The following is a 26695-nucleotide window of genomic DNA, read 5'->3' on the forward strand; positions in this document are numbered from 1 at the left end:
GTTCCCAGGCGTGTCTCAGCTGTTCCAGGTATGTCCCAGATGTGCCCCAGGTGTGCCACAGCTGTGTCCCACATGTGTCTCAGGTGGATTCTGGGTGTTCCTTAGTGTGCCCCAGGTGTGTCCCAGATGTGCCCCAGCTGTACCCCAGCTGTCCCAGGTGTGTCCCAGGTATGTCCCAGGTGTGCCCCAGGTGTGCCACAGCTGTGCCCCAGGTGTGTCTCAGGTGTGCCCCAACTGTATTCCACATACGTCCCTCTGAGTGGAGCCTTGGTTTGGTGTAGCTCCGGGGATCTTCTGCTCCCTGGTCCTGGTGTCACCAGCAACTGTCTCTTGACAGTCCTGCCTTACTTGCAAACCCCAGGTGAGAAGAAGAAAAATAATTGGGAACTGACCCCTCAGTAAGCACTGGTGGTCTCACCTACAGACCTCCAGGAAGCTGGTCATTGTGGGCTTTTTTCCTCTAAATTCCTATTATCACGTGGTTTTCTTCTCACTTGCTATTTTCTTAAAAATAAAAATGAAATATAGTAGGGAAAAACAGCCTTTGTAAATTATGGTTTCCTGGCACCACCCTCTCCTGTCGGGCCCACATCCCAAGGAAAGAGCAGGCTTGAGCCTGGCTGCTGAGGCCAGGGGGTGGACAGGGCGATTCAGAACAGAGCTTTGAGTGCCTCTCCAGCCGGGGGCCCCAGAAGCCTGGGAGTTGTTTGTCCGTCTCAGGGAAAAGCGAAGCGGCCCCTTGGAGGAAAGGGCCGGGCAGAATGAGCTAATCGGATTCCAAGCAGCTCAGGGGATTGTCTTTTTCTAGCACCTTCTCGCCACTCCTAAGCGTCCTCCGTGACCCCAGCTGAGATTTAGCCTGGTGCTGTGTCAGCCCCGGGCTCCCAGGGGCTTCCCAGTGGTCCCTAGGCACCCTCAACACGGCCAGGGCGTCCTGCTCGTCCAGCGAGGGCAGGGACGGGCCACAGGCCAAGGGCAGCGGTCAGGCCTGCTCTGCTGTGAGCACCGCCGGCTTGGCCTCGGCCGATGGGCCCTCACTCCTGAAGCGGACAGGAAGCCAGCTCCGGGATGGATTTCGGGTCCTTGGAGACCGTGGTGGCCAACTCTGCCTTCATCGCCGCCCGAGGCAGCTTTGACGGCAGCAGCTCCCAATCCTCCCGGGACAAGAAGTACCTGGCCAAGCTCAAGCTGCCCCCGCTGTCCAAGTGTGAGTACCTCCGTGACAGCCTCAGCCTGGAATTTGAGAGCGTGTGCTTGGAGCAGCCCATCGGCAAGAAGCTCTTTCAGCAGTTCCTGCAATCAGCAGAGCAGCACGTGCCGGCCCTGGAGCTCTGGAAAGACATCGAGGACTATGACACAGCAGACAACGACCTCCAGCCACAGAAGGCCCAGACCATCCTGGCCCAGTACCTGGACCCCCAGGCCAAACTCTTCTGCAGCTTCCTGGATGAGGGGATGGTGGCGAAGTTTAAGGAGGGGCCCATGGAGAGCCAGGACGGGCTCTTCCAGCCCCTGCTGCAGGCCACCCTGGCACATCTGGGCCAAGCCCCCTTCCAGGAGTACCTGGGCAGCCTGTACTTCCTGAGGTTCCTGCAGTGGAAGTGGCTGGAAGCCCAGCCCATGGGGGAGGACTGGTTCCTGGACTTCAGGGTCCTGGGGAAAGGGGGTTTTGGGGAGGTGTCGGCCTGCCAGATGAAGGCGACCGGCAAGCTGTATGCCTGCAAGAAGCTGAACAAGAAGCGACTGAAGAAGAGGAAGGGCTACCAGGTGAGCAGCGCGGCCCAGCCAACAGGGATGGGGCAGCAGGGTGCAGAGGGCCCCCAAGTCGCTGTCGGGCTTGGTGGCCCTTAACAGCTGGTGCCTCGCCAGCCTTGCCATGTGGGCGCCCTGCGGCCATGCAGTCACGGGCAGTTCCAGTCCATGTGCAGAAGTCCCTCCTCGGAGAGCGACCTCCACATTTTTGGGTGGGGACATCCCTCCTTGGAGAGGGACCTCCACATTTTTGGGTGGGGACGTCCCTCCTCAGAGAGGGACCTCCACATTTTTGGGTGGGGACATCCCTCCTTGGAGAGGGACCTCCACATTTTTGGGTGGGGACATCCCTCCTTGGAGAGGGACCTCCACGTTTTTGGGTGGGGACGTGCCACTTTGTTCGTCAGCTTTTCACCAACCACAGACTAGCCTCAAGTGTGGGGGAAAGAGGACCTCTCAGGGGAGGCTGAAGAGGGCAGGGTCTCCGGATTCTTTGCCATGGCCGTGGAAGACTTTCCAGGGACCTGCCTCCTCTGATGGCAGTGAATGCAGGAGGAACTGAGGCAGGATGGAGGTAGCCTCACTCCGATGACACTTTCTGTGAGGAGAAGCCTGGCGTGACACCGGATGCAGGAACTATTCCCCTGACTGCGCTGTTCTTGGGGGTGGGAGTGAACGACGGGCACGCAGGCCACGCTAAGTTTCATCCGCTCTGCCCACTGGCGTCAGACTGTGCATCTGGGGCAGGATCAGCAGAAGCTGCTTACAGGTCTTAAGGGTGAGAGGCAGTGGCTGCACCGGGTGTGGACGTGATCTCCCGAGCCAGCCCCCTGCACTTCGGCTCCATGCAGCTCCTGGCCCCTCTCCCACCGCGCAGTTGTGTTGAGGGCACAGGAAGCTCTTAGGGTTAAGCAGCAGCCGCTGTGCAACCTGGCTCTGCAGGGCCTTACCCCTTAGTGAAGGTGAAATACCAGGTGGTCATGGCGCTGGGCAGAGGCCCTGGAATATCCGTGTGTTCTTGCTGTGGAACTCGGGGTGGGTAACTATGCCACGTGGTTGTAGCAGTAATTTTTAAAAATTAGCTTTCTTGACATCTAATTCCCACACCATGCCATTCACATCTAACTGTAAATGTAACCCAACAGTCAGCCTCTTCTCCTGACTTCCATCACCTAACTGAACTCCACACTGACATCAGCTGAACACCTCCCCCAGTGCGAATGCACAGAAAGGGGTCTCCGACATCAGGAATTCCCTCTTCAAAGAGGGGTGTGCTGTCCTTACAAAATGAGTTTGTCCTTACAAACTCATTCGGTGGAGCATTGTGAGGTTTTAAAATAAAGACAAGGCCGGGCGCGGTGGCTCAAGCCTGTAATCCCAGCACTTTGGGAGGCCGAGACGGGCGGATCACGAGGTCAGGAGATCGAGACCATCCTGGCTAACACAGTGAAACCCCGTCTCTACTAAAAAACACAAAAAACTAGCTGGGCGAGGTGGTGGGCGCCTGTAGTCCCAGCTACTTGGGAGGCTGAGGCAGGAGAATGGCGTGAACCCGGGGAGGCAAAGCTTGCAGTGAGCTGAGATCCGGCCACTGCACCCTAGCCTGGGCGACAGAGCGAGACTCCGTCTCAAAAAAAAAATAAATAAATAAAATAAAGACAAAACAAAGCAGAGTGGTGAGGTAGTTTGGGAGGTGCTGGTCTGTGAGCCCAGCCCACAGGGGCCTAGACAGGAGGGAGGGCTGTGGCTGCAGGATTGCTGGGCAGGCAGGGCTGGTGGGGTCCTCACCCATGTTGCTCAGCCTTGGGGCTTGAGCCTCCCCTTGCCAGAGGCTGGCCCGGAAGACCAGAAGTCCCCTGTGTGAAGGAATTCACACATCTGGTTTTCTGAAATGGGGGTACAGGCATGTTTTGAAGTCATTTGCAATTGCTCTGTGAAAGGCGCATTTAAAGCGTGTTTGCGACTAGTGGCTGTGTGTGCAGTGGGCGTGGCTGTGTGCACACGGTCTCTACAATGCACTGGTCCCTTTCCTATTGAAAGCCATCACAGGCCGGGCGCGGTGGCTCAAGCCTGTAATCCCAGCACTTTGGGAGGCCGAGACGGGCGGATCACGAGGTCAGGAGATCGAGACCATCCTGGCTGACACAGTGAAATCCCGTCTCTACTAAAAAATACAAAAAAATAGCCGGGCGAGGTGGCGGCGCCTGTAGTCCCAGCTACTCGGGAGGCTGAGGCAGAAGAATGGCGTGAACCTGGGAGGCGGAGCTTGCAGTGAGCCGAGATCCAGCCACTGCACTCCAGCCTGGGTGACAGAGCGAGACTCTGCCTCAAAAAAAAAAAAAAAAAAAAAAAAGAAAGCCATCACATACTCATCGTCTCACTTTTCAGGGTGCTATGGTGGAGAAGAAGATTCTGATGAAAGTGCACAGCAGGTTCATTGTGTCTCTGGCCTATGCGTTTGAAACCAAAGCTGACCTCTGTCTGGTGATGACCATCATGAACGGAGGCGACATCAGGTAAGGGCTGGTCCAGAGGGCGCCAGGGGACCCTGCTGTCCCACTGGGTCAGGGTTTCCGGCGGCGGGGGGCCCGATGGGGCTGCTTCCTGCGTGCAGAGCCATGGTGGCCCGAGGCCTGCCCTCGAGGGAAAGCCTTGCACCCATCACCGTCCCCTTCTCACTGTCGGTAGGCGCGGGTTCCTGAAACAATACACCCTGGACCCACATTGGTGCAGGAGCCTGGGAGGCGCCCAACCTGACAGCCAGGGCACCTCCTTGTGTGTGGCCCTGGTGTGGGTGTGGGGGGCACGTGGTGCTGTGGGGGACGCGTGATGCAGTGCAGGGGCCTCTGCAGGGCTGAGGGCCTTGCACCAGGAGAGTAAATGAAGATGAACTTCACCAGTGCCCACTCCTGGGGCTGACGCTGGAGCTGGAGACAAGATCAGGCCAGCTGGGGCCATGGCCTTGCTGCTTTCCGGCAGAGAGGAGGTGGTGCTGCCTCCCCAAAGTCCTGGCCTCGGATCCATCACCGAGGCAGGTCCCAGGCCCGTGTGGGAGATCAGATCACAGGCTCGTTTGGTACCTGGGCCGCTTAGCCATTGCTTGGTTCTGTTTCCTGGTCTATAAAATGGGAAGAGATAATATCTAAGTTGAAAGATTGTTTGGCCAGGCGCAGTGGCTCAAGCCTGTAATCCCAGCCCTTTGGGAGGCCAAGACAGGTGGATCACGAGGTCAGGAGATCGAGACCATCCTAGCTAATGCGGTGAAACCCCGTCTCTACTAAAAAAATACAAAAAAACTAGCCAGGCAAGGTGGCGGGCACCTGTAGTCCCAGCTACTCGGGAGGCTGAGGCAGGAGAATGGCGTGAACCCGGGAGGTGGAGCTTACAGTGAGCCGAGATCCCGCCACTGAACTCCAGCCTGGGCAACAGAGCAAGACTCCGTCTCAAAAAAAAAAAAAAAAAAGAAAGATTGTTGGAAGATTAACAGTGTCTGATACCCCTAAGGTTGGGGATGGGCAGGGGCCGTGGCTGTGGTTGGCAGCACCATGCCCCATTCTCACCTGCTTTTAATTTCCAAGGAAACTCCTTCAGGTGAGGCTGGTGGCCCCATTTTTCAGATGAGGAATGTGAGTCCAGACTAAGTCACCATGCCAGGTGCCCAGGCGGAGGGGAGGGGGCGCTGGGAAGCTTAGTCACAGGGGTGCCCAGGGAGGGCCTGGTGGCTCCGGCCGCCTCATGATCCACCTGGCTCCAGGGCCTCCTCTCCTGTTTCCTGTGACTATACTCCTGGTGCCACCTAGTTTAAATCGTGTATTTTATTTGTTAGGTTTTGCTTCTCTGCAAAACCTGTCCACGGAAAACACAAGAAATGATGTTTTGTGGGGGAGGAAAGAGGCTGAGAAGAAACACCTTGCTGCAAATCTTCACGCGTCCGATGAACTCGGAGCCTGCGGAGCTCCGTCCCGCCTCGGCCTGGCCTCTTCCTGAGACGGTCTGGGCTGTTTTCCAGCACCTGCAGCCCGCGCCGGGAAGCAGGGGGACAGGAGACGCACGTGGACGGCACTTTCTCCCCGTTAGCCGTTGGGGTTCAGGGTCCCTGAGCTGCTAACGCCGCCAGCCACCATGGCCTCAGGGTCTCCTCTGCAGGGTCGCTGGGGGGCCAGGCCTCAAAACGACCAGAACGCTGGCAGAGAGATGTGGTTCTGAGGTCCCCGCTCTGTCTTTCCATGATTTTACTCCCCATTAAACCAGGGGCACATGGCTCCCGCGTGTCTGCCCCCAGGTACCACATCTACAACGTGAATGAGGAGAATCCCGGCTTCCCGGAGCCACGTGCCGTCTTCTACACAGCGCAGATCATCTGCGGCCTGGAGCACCTGCACCAGCGGCGGATCGTCTACCGCGACCTCAAGCCTGAGAACGTGCTGCTGGACAATGACGGTAGGCGGTGCCCGCGGCGGTGAGGGATGGGGGCTCCGAGGATGGCGGGGCGCAGCTTCCCTGGAGGTCTCTGCACAACCTCAGGAGGGTTGACAGCTGCGTGGACAGCGGGGGTGTCATTGGGCACCAGGAGTCACGGGAGTGAGTGCAGGGGTCTGCGGTGCAGAACTAGCTGGGAATGGCGAGTCTGCGAGGCCCAGTCCCCACCTTCCTTCTGCCTGAATGAGGCATCACACAGGGATTCTTCTCAGAAATAAACACAAGGGTTTAGGCTCCCGACGCTGGCAGGTCAAGTGCGAGACACGCACCAGGGCCTGAGAGAGTGTGGGGGGCTGGGATGGGAGGATCCCGGTGGGCAGCACCCACGCCTAGCTGCAACGCGACCGGCCCTCTTCCCTACACCCTGCGCCCTTCACCGTCAGCCAGGGAGCCGCTGTCCTGTGCGTGGTGTGTGCTGTGTACGTGTATGTGGTTTGTGGGGTGTCTGTTGTGTGTGAGGTGTGTGTAGCATATGGTGTGTATGTGTAGTGTGTGATTGGTATGTCTGGTGTGTGTGGTGTGTGTAAGTCTGGGGTGCTGGGGCCTCGTGGTCACTTGGTATGTGTATGTGTGGTGTGAGATATCTGGTGTGGTACATGGTATGTGTGGTATTGTGTGTGGCGTGTGTGTGTGTGGTATCTGATGTGGTATGTGGTATGTCTGGTATTGGGTGTGGTATGTGTGGTATTGTGTGTGGCACGTGTGTGTGAGGTGTGTATGTAGTCTTTGGTTGTTGGCGTGTGCTGTGTGTGTGGTCTGTGGAATGTGGTGTGTGTGGTATGTGAGTGTGCAGTGAGTGTGGTGTGTCTGAGACCATGTGGGTTGTGTGTGGTGTGTCTGAGTTTGGCTGGGGAGGGGAGGATCATGGGCACTGGGTGGTGCTTATGGCTGTTTGGTGTGTGTGTATGTTTGTGGTGTGGTCATGGGGTGTGTGTGTGGGGTGTGTGTGTATGTGTTTGTGGTGTGGTGGTGGGGTGTGTGCATGTGAGTCTGGCTAGGGAGGAGAGGCTTCTGGGCTCTGGGACCTCATGGCTGCCTGGTATGTCTGTGTGTGGTGTGTGTCTGCGATATGTGTGTGTGTGTGGTGTGGTATGGGTGGTATGGTCTATGTGGTCTGCGTGTGGTATGGTATGTGTAGTGTAGTAGTGGTGTGTCTGTGTGGTATGGTGTGGGTGTGTGGTGTAATCTGTGTAGTGTGTGTGGTGTGTAGTGTGTGTATGGTGTGATCTGTGTGTGTGTGGTGTCCATGGTGTGTGTTGTGATCTGTGTGGTGTGTGGTGTTCGTGGTGTGTGTGTGTGTGGTGTCTGTGGTGTGTGGTGTCTGTGGTGTGATCTGTGTGGTGTGTGTGGTGTAGTGTGTGTTGTGTGTGTGCGTTTGTGTGAAGGTGGCTCTGGGCTCACCGGTACCTGTGCATCCAGGGGTGACTCCACTATGTCTGCCTCTCAGGCAATGTCCGGATCTCTGACCTTGGGCTGGCTGTGGAGCTGCTGGATGGGCAGAGCAAGACCAAGGGCTATGCAGGGACCCCAGGTAAGGGTCTGAGCGCAGCTGAGGAGGCTCTGTGCATGCGTGCATCCCTGTGTACATGTGTGTGTCTGTGTGCACATGCAAGTACGTGTGAGTTTGTGTATATATGTGTGTGTGCACATCACGTACATGTGAGCTTGTGTGTATATGTGTGTCTGCACATCATGTACATGTGAGTTTGTGTATATATGTGTGTGCACATCACATATATGTGAGTTTGTGTATATATGTGTGCCTGTGTGCACATCACGTACATGTGAGTTTGTTATGTACATGTGTGCACATCACATACATGTGAGTTTGTGTATATATGTGTGTCTGTGTACACATCACGTACATGTGAGTTCGTGTACATATGTGTGTGTGCACATCACGTGCATGTGAGTTTGTGTATATATGTGTGTGTACATCACGTACATATGAGTTTGTGTATATATGTGTGTCTGTGTGCACATCATGTACTTGTGAGTTTGTGTATATGTGTGTGTGCACATCATGTACATGTGAGTTTGTGTATATATGTGTCTGTGTGCACATCACGTACATGTGAGTTTGTGTATATGTGTCTGTGTGCATATCACGTACATGTGAGTTCGTGTATATGTGTGTGTGCACATCACATGCATGTGAGTTTATGTATATATGTGTGTGCACATCACATACATGTGAGTTTGTATATATGTGTGTCTGTGTGCACATGGGCGTCTGTGTGTGCCTGTGTCTGACAGTGTCTGTGTGGTTGTGCATTTATGTGTATGTGAGTGTTGTGAACCCTGAAAATCGGAGGCAGGTACCAGTTAATTTAGAAAGTTTATTTTGCTGAGGTTGAGGACACGAGTCTGTGATGGCCTCAGGAAGTCCTGACCTGTGATCGCAGCATGGTTTGGTTTTACACATTTTAGGGAGCCAGGAGACATCAGTCAGCATACGTAAGATGAACACTGGTTCTGTCTGGAAAGGCGGGGACAACTCGAAGTGGGGAGGGGGCTTCCAGGTCATAGGAAGATAAGAGACAAATGGCTACATTCTTTTGAGTTTCTGATTAGTCTCTCTAGAGAGGCGGTCAGATATGCATTTATCTCAGTGAGCAGAGGGCGGCTTTGAATAGAACAGGAGGCGCGTTTGCCATAAGCAGCTCCCAGCTTGACTTTTCCCTTTAGTTTAGTGATTTTGGGTCCCAAGATATTTTTCTTTTACAGTGTGCATGTGTGTCTGTGTGTGCATGCCTGCGTCTCTGTGCACGTGTGTGTGTCTGTGTGCCTGTGTGCATGTGTGCCTGTGTGTGCATGCCTGAGTCTCGGAGCACACACGTGTGTGTCTGTATGCATGTGTGCCTGTGTGTGCATGCCTGTGTCTCTGTGCACACACGTGTCTGTGTGCCTGTGTGCCTGTATGTGCATGCATGCGTCTTTGTGCACATATGTGTGTCTGTGTGTGTGCATGTGTTCCTGTGTGTGCATGCCTGGGTCTTTGTGCACACATGTGTGTCTGTGTGCTGTGTGCCTGTATGTGTATGTCTTTGTGTATACATGTGTGTGTGTGCATGTGTGCCTGTACATGCCTCTGTGTGCACACACGTGTCCGTGTGCCTGTGTGCCTGTATGTGTATGCCTGTGTCTTTGTGCACACATGTGTGCATGTGTGCCTTGTGTGCATGCCTGCATCTCTGTGCACATGTGTGTGTCCATGTGCCTGTGTGTGAGTGCACATGCACGGTGCATCCTGCTGCCTCCCCCATCCCGTCTCATCTCCTCTCACCTTCCCCCAGGCAGGGAGGCTCGCAACACCTGCGGAGGAGAGGAGACCCCCCACAGTCAAGCAGAGTGAGGTCCGTGTTCCGGGCCCAGCACCTGCTGGCGTGTGGCCTGTGTGCTTTACTTAACCTCCGAGCCTCCTGCTAGCACTCGGTGCACAGGTTTGCTGAGGAGACCTCACACGCCATGTGCCTGGCGCCTATGTACAGCAGCCACACTGTGAATTTCAGTTCTTCCTCCCTCCTCTGCAGTCTTGAGGGTCCGCGTGTCGGGGATCACTTCTGCTGGGATTTCCAGAGATTGTCCCTTCCCCGGGGTTGCTGTGGCTCTGGGGAGGTGGTGCCGTCGCCTGGTGGGGTTTGTGTGCGGTGGTGTTTCGGATCCTCCCACGTGGCTGCTTAGGCACCGGGTGTGTTTGTGCCGTGGCCAAGGCGGGGACATCCTTGCTGCAGCCGGACTTAGGGGAAGGTGCACCTCGGGGTGGGGGCTAAGGACTGTGTCCCCACAGTTCTGAAGAGGGGCAGTTCTGTGCTCACACCCCTCACGGCTGGGTTGCAATCTGGATGCGGGATTCAGTAGCCACTGAGTGCTTAGGGCTCTGTGAAAGGCACCCAGTGGTCGAAGGTCTGAGAACTTTCTGTAAGGCAGCTCACCCTGGGGGATCCCATGGCTCAAGGAAGCCTCGGGTGGCACCTGTTCTTCGTGAGATGATCCAAGCCTCTTTCTGGGTCTGTAGAAACAGTGGGCACTGTGGCCCTCAAGTCTTTGGGATCCTTGCCAAGCCTGGGTGTGACGCGTGGGTGGAAGCCCCCTCACGCGTTTCGGGGAGATCCAGGTGGACTCCGAGGCCAGGACTTGAAGAGTTAACCTCACGGCTGGAAAGGGCCCAGCTTTGAGGCCGAGTGTGATGGCCCGGCTGGCCGCCAGGGGGCCCCCTGCCTTCACTGATGCCCGTTCCTCGGAGCCCCAGGTGCACACAGCAGGGCTAGGCTCAGGCTGTGACCCCAGCACAGTGACCTGGAGATGCTGACGTCAGGGTGCAGGCTGGGAGGCCGGTGCCAGTTCAGCAAAGCCGCAGAGTCTGCGTCCTTCTTCCTGGCACTCTCGCACCCTCCCACAGCCCCCCACGCAGAGAGAAACACCACAGCCATCAGGAGTCTGTCCGGGGACTCCCCCTTGCCAGTGCTGTGCTGGCCCAGGGGCGTGCACAGGGTGGGGCCGGTCATGCCCGGTCCTCAGTTTGAGTTCAGGGGCAGGAGAATTTGTGAACAGAGCAGATAGAGCTGGCTCCCTCACGCTTTCTGTCAATATTTACTGGCCGCTGCGTGGCTGCAGGTCCCTCAGGAGGCCTGGGGCACAAACAGGTGCGCCGTCCGGGCTGCGTCACAGGGTCAGGCCAGGAGGGCTGGGGAGCTCCTTGGCCCAGGAACTGACAGGAGCCTGCAGTCTGGTGGGCCTTGCTTGTGCCTGGTCTGGAGCTGAGAAGGTTCTGGGTGGGTCTAGAAACTGTGATCATGTGAGCAGTTCCTCCCCGGAGTCTGGGCAGAATTCTGACATCAGTGTAATCCTGGACCAGCAGGGCATATTCAGGGCCTATGGCTCTGTGGAGGAGGGTTCCTGCGACTCTTTTGGGGAAAAAGGATTCTGTGGCCACATCAGCCTGGCCCTCAGACACAGTAAAGGACCAGGAAGGACCTTGACCCAGAAATGTCAGAACTGACCAGCCCCAGCAGCCCCCATGCCCCAGCCTGCAGCCCCTCTGCCCAGTCCCAGGACGTCCGTCATGGGGCCATCTAACGGGCCTGTCCACCACTGTGTGCTGGGCTGGCCTCACCTGGGTGGCAGCTGGGGAGCTGACATAGCTCACACAGGCCCCACATGCCACACAGAGCTGGCTCAGGGGCCAGGCAGGTGTCTGAACCTCTCCTGGAGTCTGACTCACCAGAGCAGATGTCTACCAAGGACCCTGCTTGGTGAGCATGCAGCCATCTGGAGGGAGTCCCCAGAGCTCATGGCTACGGCCAGTGGAGACAAGAGGGCAGAGCACTCGGGGGCAGCCCACAGTCTGTGGACTGGCTTGTGGGTTGTGGACTGTGGGCTGTAGGGTGTGGGCTGTGGGCTGTGGCCTGTGGACCATGGGCTGTGGCCTGTGGGCTGTGGACAGTGGCCTATGGGCTGTGGGGTGTGGGCTGTGGCCTTAGACAAGTTGCTGCACATCCCCATTGTGACTACCCATGGCGATGAGGAGTACCCATGCGATGAGGAGTACCCATGGCGATGAGGAGTACCCATGCGATGAGGAGTACCCATGGTGATGAGGAGTACCCATGCGATGAGGAGTTCCCATGTGATGAGGAGTACCCATGGCGATGAGGAGTACCCATGCAATGAGGAGTACCCATGCGATGAGGAGTACCCATGCGATGAGGAGTACCCATGGTGATGAGGAGTACCCATGCGATGAGGAGTTCCCATGCGATGAGGAGTACCCATGGTGATGAGGAGTACCCATGGCGATGAGGAGTACCCATGCGATGAGGAGTACCCATGGCGATGAGGAGTACCCACGCGATGAGGAGTACCCATGGCGATGAGGAGTACCCACGCGATGAGGAGTACCCATGGCGATGAGGAGTTCCCACGCGATGAGGAGTACCCATGGCGATGAGGAGTACCCATGCGATGAGGAGTACCCATGGCGATGAGGAGTACCCATGCGATGAGGAGTACCCATGGCGATGAGGAGTACCCATGCGATGAGGAGTACCCATGGCGATGAGGAGTTCCCACGCGATGAGGAGTACCCACGTGATGAGGAGTACCCATGGCGATGAGGAGTACCCATGCGATGAGGAGTACCCATGGCGATGAGGAGTACCCATGGCGAGGAGGAGTACCCATGCGAGGAGGATACCCATGGCGATGAGGAGTACCCATGCGAGGAGGAGTACCATGGCGATGAGGAGTACCCATGGCGATGAGGAGTACCCATGCGATGAGGAGTACCCATGGCGATGAGGAGTACCCATGCGATGAGGAGTACCCATGGCGATGAGGAGTACCCATGCGATGAGGAGTACCCATGGCGATGAGGAGTACCCATGCGATGAGGAGTACCCATGGCGATGAGGAGTACCCATGCGATGAGGAGTACCCATGGCGATGAGGAGTACCCATGCGATGAGGAGTACCCATGGCGATGAGGAGTACCCATGCGATGAGGAGTACCCATGGCGATGAGGAGTTCCCATGCGATGAGGAGTTCCCATGGCGATGAGGAGTACCCATGCGATGAGGAGTTCCCATGCGATGAGGAGTTCCCATGCGATGAGGAGTTCCCATGCGATGAGGAGTACCCATGCGATGAGGAGTACCCATGGCGATGAGGAGTACCCATGCGATGAGGAGTACCGATGCGATGAGGAGTACCCATGGCGATGAGGAGTTCCCATGCGATGAGGAGTACCCATGGCGATGAGGAGTACCCATGCGATGAGGAGTACCCATGCGATGAGGAGTACCCATACGATGAGGAGTACCCATGGCGAGCTCATGGCATATGGTGGACTGCTGTGCCTGGCACTCAGGGCAGGCTGGAGCAAGTGTTGTGCTCATCACCATGGTGGCATCGCAGCGGGGCCTGGAGGGTCTGCGGCCATCACTCAGAGACGCCCCAGCTCCGTGGAAGAGGCACAGGGCTGGACCACGGAAGTGCCTGAGCTGAGGCAGGCGGGATCTGCGGTTTCCACCCTGGAGGGGAAGCTTGCTCACAAGGAGAGGGAAACCTCAGTGCATGGCTGTGGCCTTGAACCTCATCTCTGTGAAGAAGGAGGGATACCATGGAGAGGGTGGAAGGGCCGGGGAGGGCACAGCCTGGCTGGCAGGGTCTGCAGGGAGCCACAAAAGGTGGACAAGGGCAGGTAGGTGGGCAAGCCTCAGCCAGAGGTGAGGAGGAGAAGAGAGGACCCTGTGCCAGCCTGAGCAGCGTGGGGAGGAGAAGAGAGGACCCTGTGGCAGCCTGAGCAGCGTGGGGGTGCCTGGAGGCCACAGTCCACACTGGATTCCGTCTTCTCTGTGAGGAGGAGCTGGGAAGGGCTTGAGAGGCGCTTGGCTGCCTCAGAGTCAGGCCACGGTGAGGGGAGGCGCCTTTTAGGGTACAGAAGACTCGAGCTGAGACTGTGGGACCAGGCAGAGAACTCGGCTTCAGCAAACTAGACATACGTGAGCCTGGCGTGGCTTCCAGGCAGGAACCTAGAGCAGGAGTGTTTGTGAGTGTGGAAGTGCTGAGCCTAGAGATGTGCCTCGACGTTAACGACACCAACAGACGAGCGAGCAAGGCTGCCGGCTCCATTGCTCCCTGATCCGCTGGCAGAGCCAGAGCACAGAGTGAGGAGTGGAAAGTGTGTTCGGAATTTAGTGAAGTGTCGGGAAGCGGACACTCAGATATTCTCGTGGGCTGGACACACATATGATGTGCTTTCCCTCCTGAAGTCCCGGGATGGGGGCAGTGAAGGAATCTCGCTAAAAGCACAAACCCACGTGCTCAAAGGAGGGTGTGAGCGGCAGCGTCATGGCAGCTGAAAGACGGACGATGGGTGAGGGGAGCCGGCAGCTGACACGAGGAAGCAGAATGCTAAGCTGCTGCCAGAGCCCCCTGAAGCAGCACGGAACCGTCAGTGCCCAGTGCCTGGTGTCTGTGCAAAGGTGGCTTTGGCGGATGAGTGACTGCATGAGAGCAGCTGCACCCAGAGCTGTCCCTCCATCCTGCGACCGTCCCCACAGCTGCACCCAGACCCGTCCCTCCATCCCGAGACAGCCCCTGTGGCTGCAGCCAGAGCCGTCCCCCCATCCCAAGACAGTCCCTGCAGCTAAGGGCTTTCTTGGCAGACAACTGGGGCTGCCTCTCTGGAGAGGACACACCCATAGCACTCCTGGGACACCGGACAACTGGAGAACAGGCCGACAGCTGAGGAAGAGGAGAGTGACCGATGGCTGGGGCTCCCCAGGCCTCCTCTGAACTTGGTTCCCAGAATGTGGTGGACCCGCCTCGGCATGATCTGACCAGCTCGAGAGGAAAATTCAAAAGATATTGATGTTGGATTCTCCCCAGTAAGAGCCTCAGTGCAGCTACAGTCAGCAAGTCCCGCCCTGGCCCAGCACTCGAGTGGGCATGGGACGCTTTTGGTTGTCACAGCCTGGGGGTGCTGCTGTCACCCCGCGGGCAGAGTCTGGGGTGCTGCTGTCACCCCGCGGGCGGAGTCTGGGGTGCTGCTGTCACCCCGCGGGCAGAGTCTGGGGTGCCGCTGTCACCCCGTGGGCAGAGTCTGGGGTGCTGCTGTCACCCCGTGGGCAGAGTCTGGGGTGCTGCTTGGCACCCGGTAACGCACAGGGCAGCCCCTCCACAAAGGATATTCTGGTCCCAAATGTGGAGAGTGCTGAGGCCCCGGGGGATGCATCCTCAGAGCATCAGTCCTGCGATTGCCGCAGTGCGTGCCCACCATGGAGGTGACCGCCTCTGAACCCGCAATGTCCCTTGCTGGCAGGTTTCATGGCCCCCGAGCTCCTGCAGGGCGAGGAGTATGACTTCTCCGTGGACTACTTTGCCCTGGGGGTCACCCTGTATGAGATGATTGCGGCCAGAGGACCCTTCCGAGCCCGTGGAGAGAAGGTAGGAGGTGGCCGGCAGGTGTCTCTGCAGCCACCCTGGTGCCCTGGCTCTCACTGGGGACGGGGCAGCGATGGGGTCTGTTACTGGGGCAGACCTGGGAGTTGTTCTGTGGGCCCGGGGGGGGGAGGTCACAGATTCACGTCCTGGGGTCTCGCTCCTGGGCCATGCTGTTCTGTCTCGATGAGTGACGCCCCCAGCCCCTGAGGCCTGCAGGTGGAAGGGCTGAGGGATTCCAAGTCACCCTGTGCCCCAGAGCAGGCAGACCCTCCCACTGGAGAGCACACGACCACTCAGCCTCTGAGGGCCCTGCTGGGTCGATGCCTCTGGGGCAGGCTGGAGAAGGGAGGGTGACTTACCAGACCCTGGGCAGCAGGACAAACCACCTTCATGGGGTGCAGCTTCATCCCCTGGGGACTGGCGAGGCCGGGGCTCCTGGGGACACGGGAGTGGGCCCCCCCTCCCTGGACGGTCTTATCCCTCGCTGTTGCAGCACAAGCTCCCCTTCTCCCCAGACGCCAAGAACCCCACTGCCCACGGTGGGCCCAGCACTGCTCTGAGCTGCTGGGTCTCCCCTGAGCACCTCCTGGGCTGTCTCGGCTCCTAGGTCACCAGAACTGCAAATAGAGATAACATTCGGAGGTGCCAGAGTCCCTTATTCGAGACAAGTGGAGTAAAGCTGGCTTTTCCCCAGTGAGGCTGACTCAGAGCTCAGGGCTGGGGCTTCCTCTCATTGGACCGAGGGAGTGGCCGCACAGAGCCAGAAGGCCACCATCTCAGAGTCCCATTGGGCTGGAGGGGTGTGGCTCTTCCCTGGTCACCCATCGCCCACTGGATGCCACCTGGGCCAAGCCCACCCGTCTCCCTCCTGACTTCCCTGGACGTGTGACCCGTCCCACCAAGACAGGTTTTGCAGCAGAGTCGTCCCGGGACACTAGCACGCCCGTGGCCACTCTGCATCTGTGGGACGTGGCACAGGCGTGGGCTGCCAGGGCAAGGGGATGTCTATGGGAGGGGCATCGATGGCCTGATCCAGGGGCGTTGGGGGCTGAGCAGCACCCTTCACACTGTGCCCACCAGTGGGGCCTCTGGTGGGGAAGTGAGACCTTGGCAGAGCTCCTGAAGACCACAGAGCCACCGAGGCTTCTGTCCACCTTGGCGGAGTGAAAACGGAGGCTGCTCCCCAGCTGGGCCTGCGCTGGCCTTCAGTTTCCTGTCTCTCCTCCTTCCTCGGTGGGTGCGGCTGTGCTGGGGGTGGGTCAGACAGAGTCCCTAAAATGCACAGCACCCACCTGTGGCTCCTGGGAGCTTCGTCTTTAGGATTCCATTCCTGAGACTGGAGCCTCAAATGCTGCTGTGCTGGGGAGGGGCACAAGGCCTCACGGGTCCTCCACCCACATGGGTGAGCAGTGGCTCTTCTGGGAGGGGCTGTGGTCTGGTCTGACTGCCCAAGAGAGGTGGGTCCGGCAGGGCTAAGGCGACGCATATCCCTGCAGGTGGAGAACAAGGAACTGAAGCAGCGGATCATCTCGGAGCCCGTGAAGTACCCTGACAAGTTCAGCCAGGCCAGCAAGGACTTCTGCGAGGCGCTGCTGGAGAAGGACCCGGAGAAGCGCCTGGGGTTCAGAGACGAGACCTGCGACAAGCTCCGCACCCACTTCCTCTTCAAAGACATTAACTGGAGGCAGCTGGAGGCCGGTACTGTTGGATGCCTCAGCCCCGGGGAGAGCGGGGGTCTGGGCTGTGTGGCCACCCAGTCCAGCCTGTGAGAGTCAGCAGGGAGGAGTGCCTGAGACCCCCAAGGCTCTCCCTCTGCCCCCAGCAAGGCCCCCAGTCCTCCACTCATCCTCCCAGCCCCAGGACAAGCTGATGGAGCTGGCATCAGGCCAGAGGGCTCTGCGTGCGATAGGAGGCAGGAAACATGCCGGCTGCACTGGGACCTCGAGACCCAAACCTTCCACCACGTCCCCGGGTGCTGGAGGGAGCCCACCATCAAACAGAGGCCGGTGGCTCAGGCTGTCTGCCAGGGAGAAAGTCATCCATCCCCAGCACTTGCTTGTCAAGTGGATGTGGAAGATACTGTGTGTGTGCATGTGCGTGTGCATGTGTGTGCATGTATGTACATGTGTGTGCGTGTGTATGTACGTGTGTGCGCATGTGTGCATATGTGCATGTGTGTGCACGTGTGTGCATGTGCATGTGAGCGTGTGTGTGCATGTGCGTGTGTGCGTGTGTGTGTGTTCGTGCACTTGTGCATCTGAGACACAGCCATGCCCCCTAGAAACCTGTGGTCAGGTGGAAGGGTCAGTCCACGTGCAGTGTGACTAACTTAGGACAGGGCCACGGGTGACCAGAGAGCAGGAGATCCCCCAAATGAGAAGTCGCTTTTGTATATTGGCGTCACAGCAGTGACTGCCAGACAGGTGCCCTGGGCAGGCCCAGCAAGGCAAGGATGACTGAGGTCAGGGAGCCCAGGGGAGCTCCAAGGGGTCACAGGACGAGGAGGGGACCCTTGAGAGGAGGGGTTCACCCACCCACTGGGGATGTTGATGTCTGTGACTGGCTGTGCCTGGCCATCGGGGCCGTGGTGCGTCAGGGAGGGACGCTGGTTTGGGAGGAAGCTGCCAAGTTCACTGGAGCAAGTGCTGAAGCACCTGAGGTCTGGGGTCTGCAGAGTGTGCAGGGGAAGCCCCGATGGGGACGGGGCCCCAGGGGAAGGGGTGTTTGGGAGGAGACGGCTTCATGATGAGGCCCTAGGGGAGGCTCCCAAGGAGGCAGATGCGAGCGCCAGGCCCTTTCACGAGAAGGCTCCAGAATGGGCCCTGGGATCCCGGGCTGCTTCCGCCGCCACTCAAGCCCAGCTGTGTGGTCTCAGGGAAACCAGGGGCCTTCCAGGCACACTGGGCTTTCTCTGTCCGCCTCGGGGACACTTCCCCAAAGAAGAGCTGCCCCAGGCCTTTGTGCATCTCAGAGCCATGGCAGGGGTTTTTTTTAGGCTAAACGGCGCTTCCTTCCCCGCGCGAGGTGCCTGCCTCTGTGTTTTCTGTCTCCCACAGGCATGCTGATACCCCCTTTCATCCCAGACTCCAAAACTGTGTACGCGAAGGATATTCAGGACGTGGGTGCCTTTTCCACCGTCAAAGGTGTGGCCTTTGACAAAACAGACACCGAATTCTTTCAGGAATTCGCCACGGGCAACTGCTCCATCCCCTGGCAGGAGGAGATGATCGAGACGGGCGTCTTCGGCGAGCTGAACGTGTGGCGCTCGGACGGCCAGATGCCAGATGACATGAAGGGCATCTCCGGGGGCTCTGGCTCCTCGTCCAAGTCAGGAATGTGTCTGGTTTCCTAGGTGACACCCCAGAGTCCACGTGGAGGAAAAGGACCCACAGGGCTCGGTGGGGGCCGCCTGCCTCCGTGGTGCCAGCCTGGGGTCCGCCAGCAAGGGGACACGCGGTTCCCTCCACCCAGGTCCCCATCACGCCGTCTCCGTGCGGCCCAAGGAGGAGAAAGCCTGTGTCGGCCTGAGCCGCCAGACGCACACCTGGTGCCGTGAGCCCCCGACCGCATAGTTCGCTCCTTTCGCTCCATTTCACTGAGAAGACATAAGACACTCTCCAGAGGGAGTAAGCCAAAAATCTACAAACTCTCGGGGAGCCTCCAGCACTGGCGAGTGACCAACTGTGCGGTCAGGGGCAGAGACTCGGCTTGGGCCTCCCAAGACCTTATCCATCGGCTTCCCAGAGCCACGTTCCTCAGTGGGAGTGCACTGTGGCCAGGTCAGGGGTTGGTGAACCCTGGCCACAACCCCGGGCCCCACTGGGGAGGGCCGGATATTGGCCCCCGCAGGTCCCTCTGTGCAGGCTCCTGCCTCCCGGGGTGCCCGGGCCCTGTGCTGGTGGCCTGCATGCCACGTGGTCTCCTGCAAGCCGGGGTGCCGTGGTCCGCATCTGCCAGGCGCCGGCTCTGTTGGGCTGTTGGGAGGAGGGGAGTGGGTGTGGAGTTTGGGGGTCTCAGTGCATCTCGGGGTCTCCTCATCTCAGTGTCCAGCTGATGGTAGCTGAAGCGAAGTTCCCACCCCTGAGCTGGGGGCTGCAAATGTTTTCTGTCTTGACCCTGAGCCCCGGAAGCACCCCAGCTGCTATTGGTGGGCAAAGCCGGGACCATGTGCTCTCTGACCCCTCCCCCCACCGGGGCTGGTCCGACTCATCTCCCAGGGGACACTTCAGGCCACGGGCCTTGTGCACAGGGACAGAGCTCCTTGCTGCAACCCCTCTCTGTGTTCCCAGTAGCAGTAGCACTGGAGTCCTAAAGCCGCAGCCGGGAAAACAGTCATGGCCTACCCTCTCATACAGCCCGGCCCCACCCACAATGCACCGGGCATTTCCAACTGCACTTTGAACACTGAAGGCTCCCCGAGGGCTTTGTGTGTTTTAACTGCAAGAAGCGAGTTCCGCTGCAACTGCCTCCAGGACACACTCCCTCCTGAGGGCCGGCGGTGCTGGTCTGGGTTCCGTGGCCTCAGCGGCAGGCTCAGAGGGAGTCCATCCAAGCCACAGGAGGAGTGGTGATGTAGGGCCTGGGGACTCCTTTCCAGAGAGGGTCTCTGAGCTCCTCTTAGGAAAGAACTTCCTTTGAGCCCCGGCCACTGTTGTACCAGTGGGAGAAGGAGCCTGATCCCACCACATGTGGTCACAGGGAGAGAAGACAGTGGGACTTCCCCATGAGCCTTGGGGCGGAGCTGGTGGTAGAAATAAGCCCTGTCTACTCTCATTTGGCGAGACGGACTGTGGCGAGTGGCTGATGATGTGATTGATGGAGACGGTGGCTTGGGAAGGCCCCACTTGGGGATGTCATGTCCTGCAGGGAGTGGAAGAGATGGTCCTCTGTAGCCTGGACTGGGGGGTCTCACAATGTCTCCCAGAAGCGGCAGAGACAACTGCCTGAGAGTCAGCGCTGCACTGGGCAGGGCCTGTGCCCTCACAGTCCCCAGGCTGCCAGGTCATCCTCTTCTTGTTGGGGAGTAGAGGATCCTGGCAATCCACAATTTTGGAGATTTGCTGACTGCAGCCAAAATAGGGACCCAATTCCCTCCTATGTGGTTTTAGATCTTCTGGAGGGAAGATAGGCCATGTCCCAGGGTTAGGAGCACGTCTCCCCACAGATCCCAAGTCGGCCACACGCCAGGGTTAGGAGCATATCTTCCCATAGATCCCAAGTCCGCCGTGCCCCAGGGTGAGGAGTACGTCTCCCCACAGATCCCAAGTCGGCCACACGCCAGGGTTAGGAGCACATCTTCCCATAGATCCCAAGTCAGCCACACCCCAGGGTGAGGAGCACATCTTCCCATAGATCCTAAGTCAGCTGTGCCCCAGGGTGAGGAACACATCTTCCCACAGATCCCAAGTCGGCTTCGCTGCAGGGTTAGGAGCACGTCTTCCCACAGAACCCCAACAGAACTCCAGGTCGGCTGGTTTTGTGGAGACTCACGTGTCCTGTCCAGGTGCCTCGTGCACCTGCAGACTGTTCTTGGGAAGCAAACCTGGACTGCAGAATAAACCTCCCGGCCTCCTCCTGTCCTGGCTCTGAGCGTCTGACACTTCTGAGACCTGAGATGTTCATGAGAAGCTCTGGGGTGTCCAGTGCTTTTTGACCTAAAGCTGCCCATCCAGGTGCACCTGAGCAGGCCCAGGCAGGCCCAGGAGGAGGTGCCTGGGAAGCTGCTGGACAGATTTCCGTGTCCACTCTTTCTCCTTCCTTCCTTCCTTCCTTCCTCCCTTCCTCCCTCCCTCCCTCCATTCATCCTTCTTCCCTCCTCTCCCCTCCCCTCCCCTCTTCCTTTCTCTTTCTTTTCTTTTCTTTTCTTTTTGAGACAGGTCTCTCTCTGCCACCCAGGCTGGAATGCAGTGGCACAATATCAGCTCACTGCAACTTCTACCTCCCGGGTTCAAGCGATTCTCCTGCCTCAGCCTCCCAAGTAGCTGGGACTACAGGTGCCCGCCACAACACCCGGCTAATTTTTTGTATTTTTAGTAGAGGTGGGGTTTCACCGTGTTAGTCAGGATGGTCTTGATCGCCTGACCTCGTGATCCACCCACCTCAGCCTCCCAAAGTGCTGGGATTACAGGCGTGAGCCACCGTGCCTGGCTACACCCAGCTAATTTGTGTATTTTTAGTAGAGATGGGGTTTCACCGTGCTGGCCAGGCTGGTCTTGAACTCCTGACCTCAGGCGATCTGCCTGCCTCGGCCCTCCTGTTTTGTTTTCTAGAATGTTACACATTGATTAGGTAATGGCTATCAATCTGACTTCACTACACTCTGGAACATGAAAAACTCCATTTCTGACTTTTTAAACCCGTGTTAACCTGCCTTGCATTCCTATGACCCTGGACAGGTGAGCAATCTCGTTCAGGCTTTACTGGGATCAGGGGCTTGGAGGAGCTGTGAGTGGTCACGGCGGTGGAGGGGAGCCTGGCTTCCGTGCCGGAGAGGAGCCCCGTGGCCCCCAGGCCCACCACCAAGACCCTCTGCCTGTCTCAGGGCTGGGTTGCCAGACACGATACAAGACATCCCAATGAATTTGAATTTCAGATACATATGGAATCATTTTTTAGTGTAAGTCTATCCCATGCAGTGTGTGGGACATACTTGTCCTAAAAAATGCTTCATCATTTTTCTGAAATTCAGATTTAATGGGATGTTCTGTGGTTTTCTTTTGGTTAACTCTGGCAAGCCTGTTGCAGATTATATATTTATCTGTAAGATCAGCAGTGGTTCTACTGCACAGGCAACGTGTTTGGTTAAAACCACAAAAGCAGCTTCGTTTTTGACGTCTGCCATCTCTTGGGTCAGCTGAGTGGTGTTTTCACCCCTTTATGAAACTCAGGCTGTCCCCATGCATTCATACAAGGCATTCGAAAGCCCTATTGTCACTTTATTTATTTATTTATTTATTTATTTATTTATTTATTTATTTTGAGACGGGGTCTCACTCTGTCGCCCAGGCTGGAGTGCAGTGGTGCTATCTTGGCTCACTGCAAGCTCCGCCTCCAGGTTCACGCCATTCTCCTGCCTCAGCCTCCCAAGTAGCCAGGACTACAGGCACCAGCCACCACGCCCGGCTAGTTTTTTGTATGTTTTAGTAGAGACGGGGTTTTACCGTGTTAGCCAGGATGGTCTTGATCTCCTGACCTCATGATCCACTGGCCTTGGCCTCCCAAAGTGTTGGGATTACAGGCGTGAGCCACCGCACCCCGCCTATTGTCACTTTATTTTTAAAAACTTCTAAAGCTTCGTGTCCCATGGAGAAAATACATCACAAATGCTGAGTCAGTGATCCCACAGAGACACCCCAGGGGGCCCCGCTCAGTTCCGGAGCTCAGAAACTGTGGCCCCCACCCAGGCAGCAGCAGCCTCCCCTCAGGGGCTCAGTGCGTGTGGCCCCGTGACGGTCACAGCTCCACATGTGATGAGCTTCAGGGCCTCCTTACCCACAGGGCTGCAGCGTCTGACGGAGGCAATGCCCGTGTCTTATGCCCACCTGCCTGCAGAGCCACCCTGCTCCCCGTGGCCAGCCTCGGTTTCTGGCTCTGCAGGGCTGAGATGGGATGAAGGAAGGCATCCAGGGCCATTCTTGCCTGCCTGGTGCTGCTGCACATGACTCGGTGCCCTCCGTGCAGATGTCTCTGTGGACTCTTCATCTGGGCCCTCTGTTGTGGGCAGTCTTGGGGTTTCAGGTCCTGAATCTGGGCAAATACTCTCCTCAGCGGGGTCGACCCCCTGCTGCCCTCCCTGGGCTCTCTCTTGGTGCTGCCTGGACCAGCAACGCCCCACTCTGCTGCCCAGGCAGCCATCTGGCCGGTCTGGGTTTGTAATCTCCCTGGGGGTCAGCAAAGGGTGGGGCCGCACATCAAGAGGCCCAGGCATCTGGGCATCTGGCTGCAGTGAGGCAGGCATAGGCGCACCCTCTGCAGAGAAGCCCTCAGCTTCAATCCTCTTAACGTGGGCCACGGCCAGTGCGCCTAGAAGCCCGTGGGAATCCCTGCAAGGTGGCTTTGTCTCATCCGCGGAGGCGGCTGATGCGATCGGCTCATGCTGGGGCCAAAAACATGGCAAGAAACATCCCATTGTCAACCTCCTGGGCGAGCGTGTGCACCTGCAGCTCCGGGCCAGCTCACCGCACTGCCTTAGTGACGCTGCAGCCAGGGGAGCCGCGGGCCGCCAGGGGGCTGAGGAGCAATGCCACATGACCTTTCCTTTTGTAAAAAACAAAACCTGCAATTTGTATTCAAATAAAAAAGGGTAAAAATAAAAGTTAATAAGGAAGAGTGGACTCCCTGGATTGTGACATGATTTCCAAGTCACATTCTTTCCTTCAGAATTACAGGTGCACACATGCACACACCTCTACACACATACATGCATGTGACATGCCTTCATTTTCCTCTCCATATGGCTGGCAGATGCCAACGTTGCCGGTCAGGGCTGAGTCCCCGGTGTCTGCACTTGCTCACGCATCCTCCTTGTTGCAGTGAGCACCGGGAGCTTCCCCCACCACTCACGCTGGCTCAGGGCTGTCCTGCAGGAGCTGCCTGCTTTCCCTCTGCCTCTGGTCTCCTCCCCTGGAGGAGAAACGGCTGGAGCTGCAGGCCCCTCTCCCATCCCCTCTGTGCTGTGGTGGTGCTGGGTACTCCGTCCACACCTGCCCGATGGAGGGGGTAAATATTTCCTCAAGGGCTTCGGCCTTGAATGACCTGACGTTTCTTGTAAATCAGATTTATAACATTTCCATTCTTCCCCACAAACCTGTTCAACCATGTGCAAGACCTTGTACAAGTTGTCAGATAAAGAGGGCCCAGGATAAGACAAGGAGGTGTCAGGGGTCAATGAGACTCCCTAGGGCAAGGGACGTGGAGGCCTCTGAAGAACTAGGGCTATGTGGACACTTCGCAGCCCTGTGTTCATATTCGTCCTAGCAGTATTCCTGTAATGACAAAAAACAATACAATTTTCTGATGGGCCTTGAAATGCATCCCAAGCCCACGAAGCTGCTGCCTGGATAAAATCTTCTGTCTTGTAGGTAAATTAAGAGAAGAAAAGAGAAACAATTCCATCTACATGTCTGTGTGTTCAACCATATGTTCACCATTTCCAGTGTCTTTTATTTCTCCCTGTGGATCCCAGTTGCCCTCCAGTGGGTCCAGGGCAAGCTGAGCAGGAGGGCCCCAGTCCTGGGTCCTGAGAATGCCAGCCCTGTGCCTCCTGAGCCCCTGTGTGAGCACCCTTCGTGTCCCTCCCTGGGCACCTGCTCATTTCATCCCAGCCGCAGGACTCTAGCCTGGGGGATTTCCCTTTAGTATTTCTTGTTTTATGTTCTTGTCTACTGGAAATATCTCCTCTCAGTTTTTGTCTATTTTGGAATTTCTTCATTTGCCTTCATTTCTGAAGGATAGTTTAGCTGGGTACTGGATCCTTATGTAACAGCTCTGAGACACTGAGGCACTGAACCTGTGGTTCCCCTTCCTCCAGTGACCTTTGTTTCTGAAGGATAGTTTAGCTGGGTACTGGATTCTTACGTAACAGCTCTGAGACACTGAGGCACTGAACCTGTGGTTCCCCTGCCTCCAGTGCCCTTTGTTTCTGAAGGATAGTTTAGCTGGGTACTGGATTCTTACATAACAGCTCTGAGACACTGAGGCACTGAACCTGTGGTTCCCCTGCCTCCAGTGCCCTTTGTTTCTGAAGGATAGTTTAGCTGGGTAGTGGATCCTTATGTAACAGCTCTGAGACACTGAGGCACTGAACCTGTGGTTCCCCTGCCTCCAGTGCCCTTTGTTTCTGAAGGATGGTTTAGGTGGGTATTGAATGTTTACTTGACAGCTCTGAGAGATCTCAGCACTGAACCTGTGGTTCTGCTGCCTCCGGCGTCTTTCATTTCTGAAGGGAAGTTGGCCATCAGTCATGCTGCTGCTCCTCAGCTAGATGAGTGGGTTTCTCTTGCTATTTTCAAGATTTTTTTCTCCATCTTCAGCCTTCAACAGTTTGACTACAGTGTGCCTAGGTGTGGATCTACTTGAATTTATCCTACTTGGGATTACAATATCTGCTGATAATGGAAGCTGATTATAACTTTTCATTGTGGCTATTTCTTTTTTTCCCATTTCAAAAATCTTTTTCTTTTAAAAGCAACAAAAAAACGACCATTTCCATAGTCTAGAGACAATCATATACATTAAAATAAGTCATTCTTTGAAAGATAATATTAACATTCCCCACATAGTTGACATTTTTCTCTAATGACTATACTGTTACACTGGCATTTTCTTTTCTTTCTTTCTTTTTTTTTTGAGATGGAGTCTCGCTCTGTCACCCAGCTTGGAGTGTTGTTGCACAATCTCAGCTCACTGCAACCCCCGCTTCCTGGATTCAAGTGATTTTCCTGTCTCAGCCTCCCAAGTAGCTGGGACTACAGGCATACGCCACCATGCCTGGCTAATTTTTGTAGTATTAGTAGAGACGGGGTTTCACCATGTTGGTTAGGCTGGTCTTGAACTCCTGACCTCAAATGATTCACCCACCTCAGCCTCCCAAAGTGCAGGGATTACAGGCATGGGGAGCCACTGCGTCTGGCTGGCATTTTCTTATAATGTGTTATTTTAAAGCTTTATTTTTGCCAACATTGTAAAGTTAACCAGCATGAGCTAATTAATGGGCTCAATTTAATCTTCCTTTCCCTCCACATTTTAACTGCCCATCCAATTTTTCAGAGTTAATTCTTAGGCTGTAAGACCGCTCAGAATTTAGAAAATGTTTTTCTTGGCAGCATTAGAATTATTTGCCTATTTATTCTAACCATCTGCTTTCTCTAGTAATACTTCTATAGCACATTCATGCAGTTTATGCTTTGGGAATTTGAGGAAAAAGCTTCATAATTACAAAAAAACGTGATTTTGTGAGGCTATTTCAAAATTGTGACGAGTTGTCACTTACAAAGGCAGAGCTGTCACGGGCAGCAGCTGAAATTTCATTCAGGGGCACCTCTGCGAAATGTCAGGCAAACATGAGGTTAGAGATATGGGGCTGCATCAGCCCCCACGACCCTGCCTTCTCGCCACCCTGACTTTGCGCCCCAGGGCAGCTGGACACTCTGGGCAGAAGCCCCTCGGATGGGATGGGGTAGTGAGGCCTGGGGAAGCTGTGACGCCAGCCCATAGTCTCCAGAACCAGTTGTCAGGGTGGCTGGGGAGAGGGGGTTCCCCAGACTCAAACGATCTGGAGAAAAGCAGGGCAGACTTGCAGCGGCCCCTCCCATGAGGGCCGGCGAGGGAAGGAAGCCAGGGCTTCCCAGGGGAAGCCATGGAGCCCAGCGCGGATGAGGAGAGGCCGCGGAGCCCAGCGCGGATGAGGAGAGGCCGCGGAGCCCAGCGCGGATGAGGGGAGGCCGTGGAGCTCAGCGCGGATGAGGGGAGGCTGTGGATTTCAGCGTGGATGTGCCTACGGGGCCAGCTGGTGTCTAT

General features: G+C 56.7%; 1 protein-coding gene across 1 annotated transcript; it reads left to right on the forward strand.

Annotated features, from left to right (window-relative positions):
- The first annotated feature begins 948 nt into the window (after positions 1–948).
- On the forward strand, positions 949–18530 carry GRK1 (G protein-coupled receptor kinase 1). The gene is made up of 7 exons (XM_007961008.3): positions 949–1767; positions 4141–4268; positions 6035–6192; positions 7679–7762; positions 15057–15181; positions 16675–16876; positions 18235–18530. The coding sequence occupies exons 1-7, from the start codon at positions 1069–1071 to the stop codon at positions 18528–18530; spliced, it is 1692 nt and encodes a 563-aa protein (XP_007959199.1). The 5' UTR covers positions 949–1068.
- The last annotated feature ends 8165 nt before the right edge of the window (positions 18531–26695 follow it).

Source organism: Chlorocebus sabaeus, chromosome 3 (assembly GCF_047675955.1).
Source record: "Chlorocebus sabaeus isolate Y175 chromosome 3, mChlSab1.0.hap1, whole genome shotgun sequence".
Lineage (NCBI taxonomy): Eukaryota > Metazoa > Chordata > Mammalia > Primates > Cercopithecidae > Chlorocebus > Chlorocebus sabaeus.

Coding starts and splice junctions, on each gene's coding strand:
- GRK1 (XM_007961008.3), top strand. CDS start 1,069: ATGGATTTCGGGTCCTTGGAGACCGTGGTGGCCAACTCTGCCTTCATC. Junction 6,193..7,678: donor CGTGCTGCTGGACAATGACG/GTAGGCGGTGCC, acceptor TCTGCCTCTCAG/GCAATGTCCGGATCTCTGAC. Junction 7,763..15,056: donor GGGCTATGCAGGGACCCCAG/GTAAGGGTCTGA, acceptor CCTTGCTGGCAG/GTTTCATGGCCCCCGAGCTC.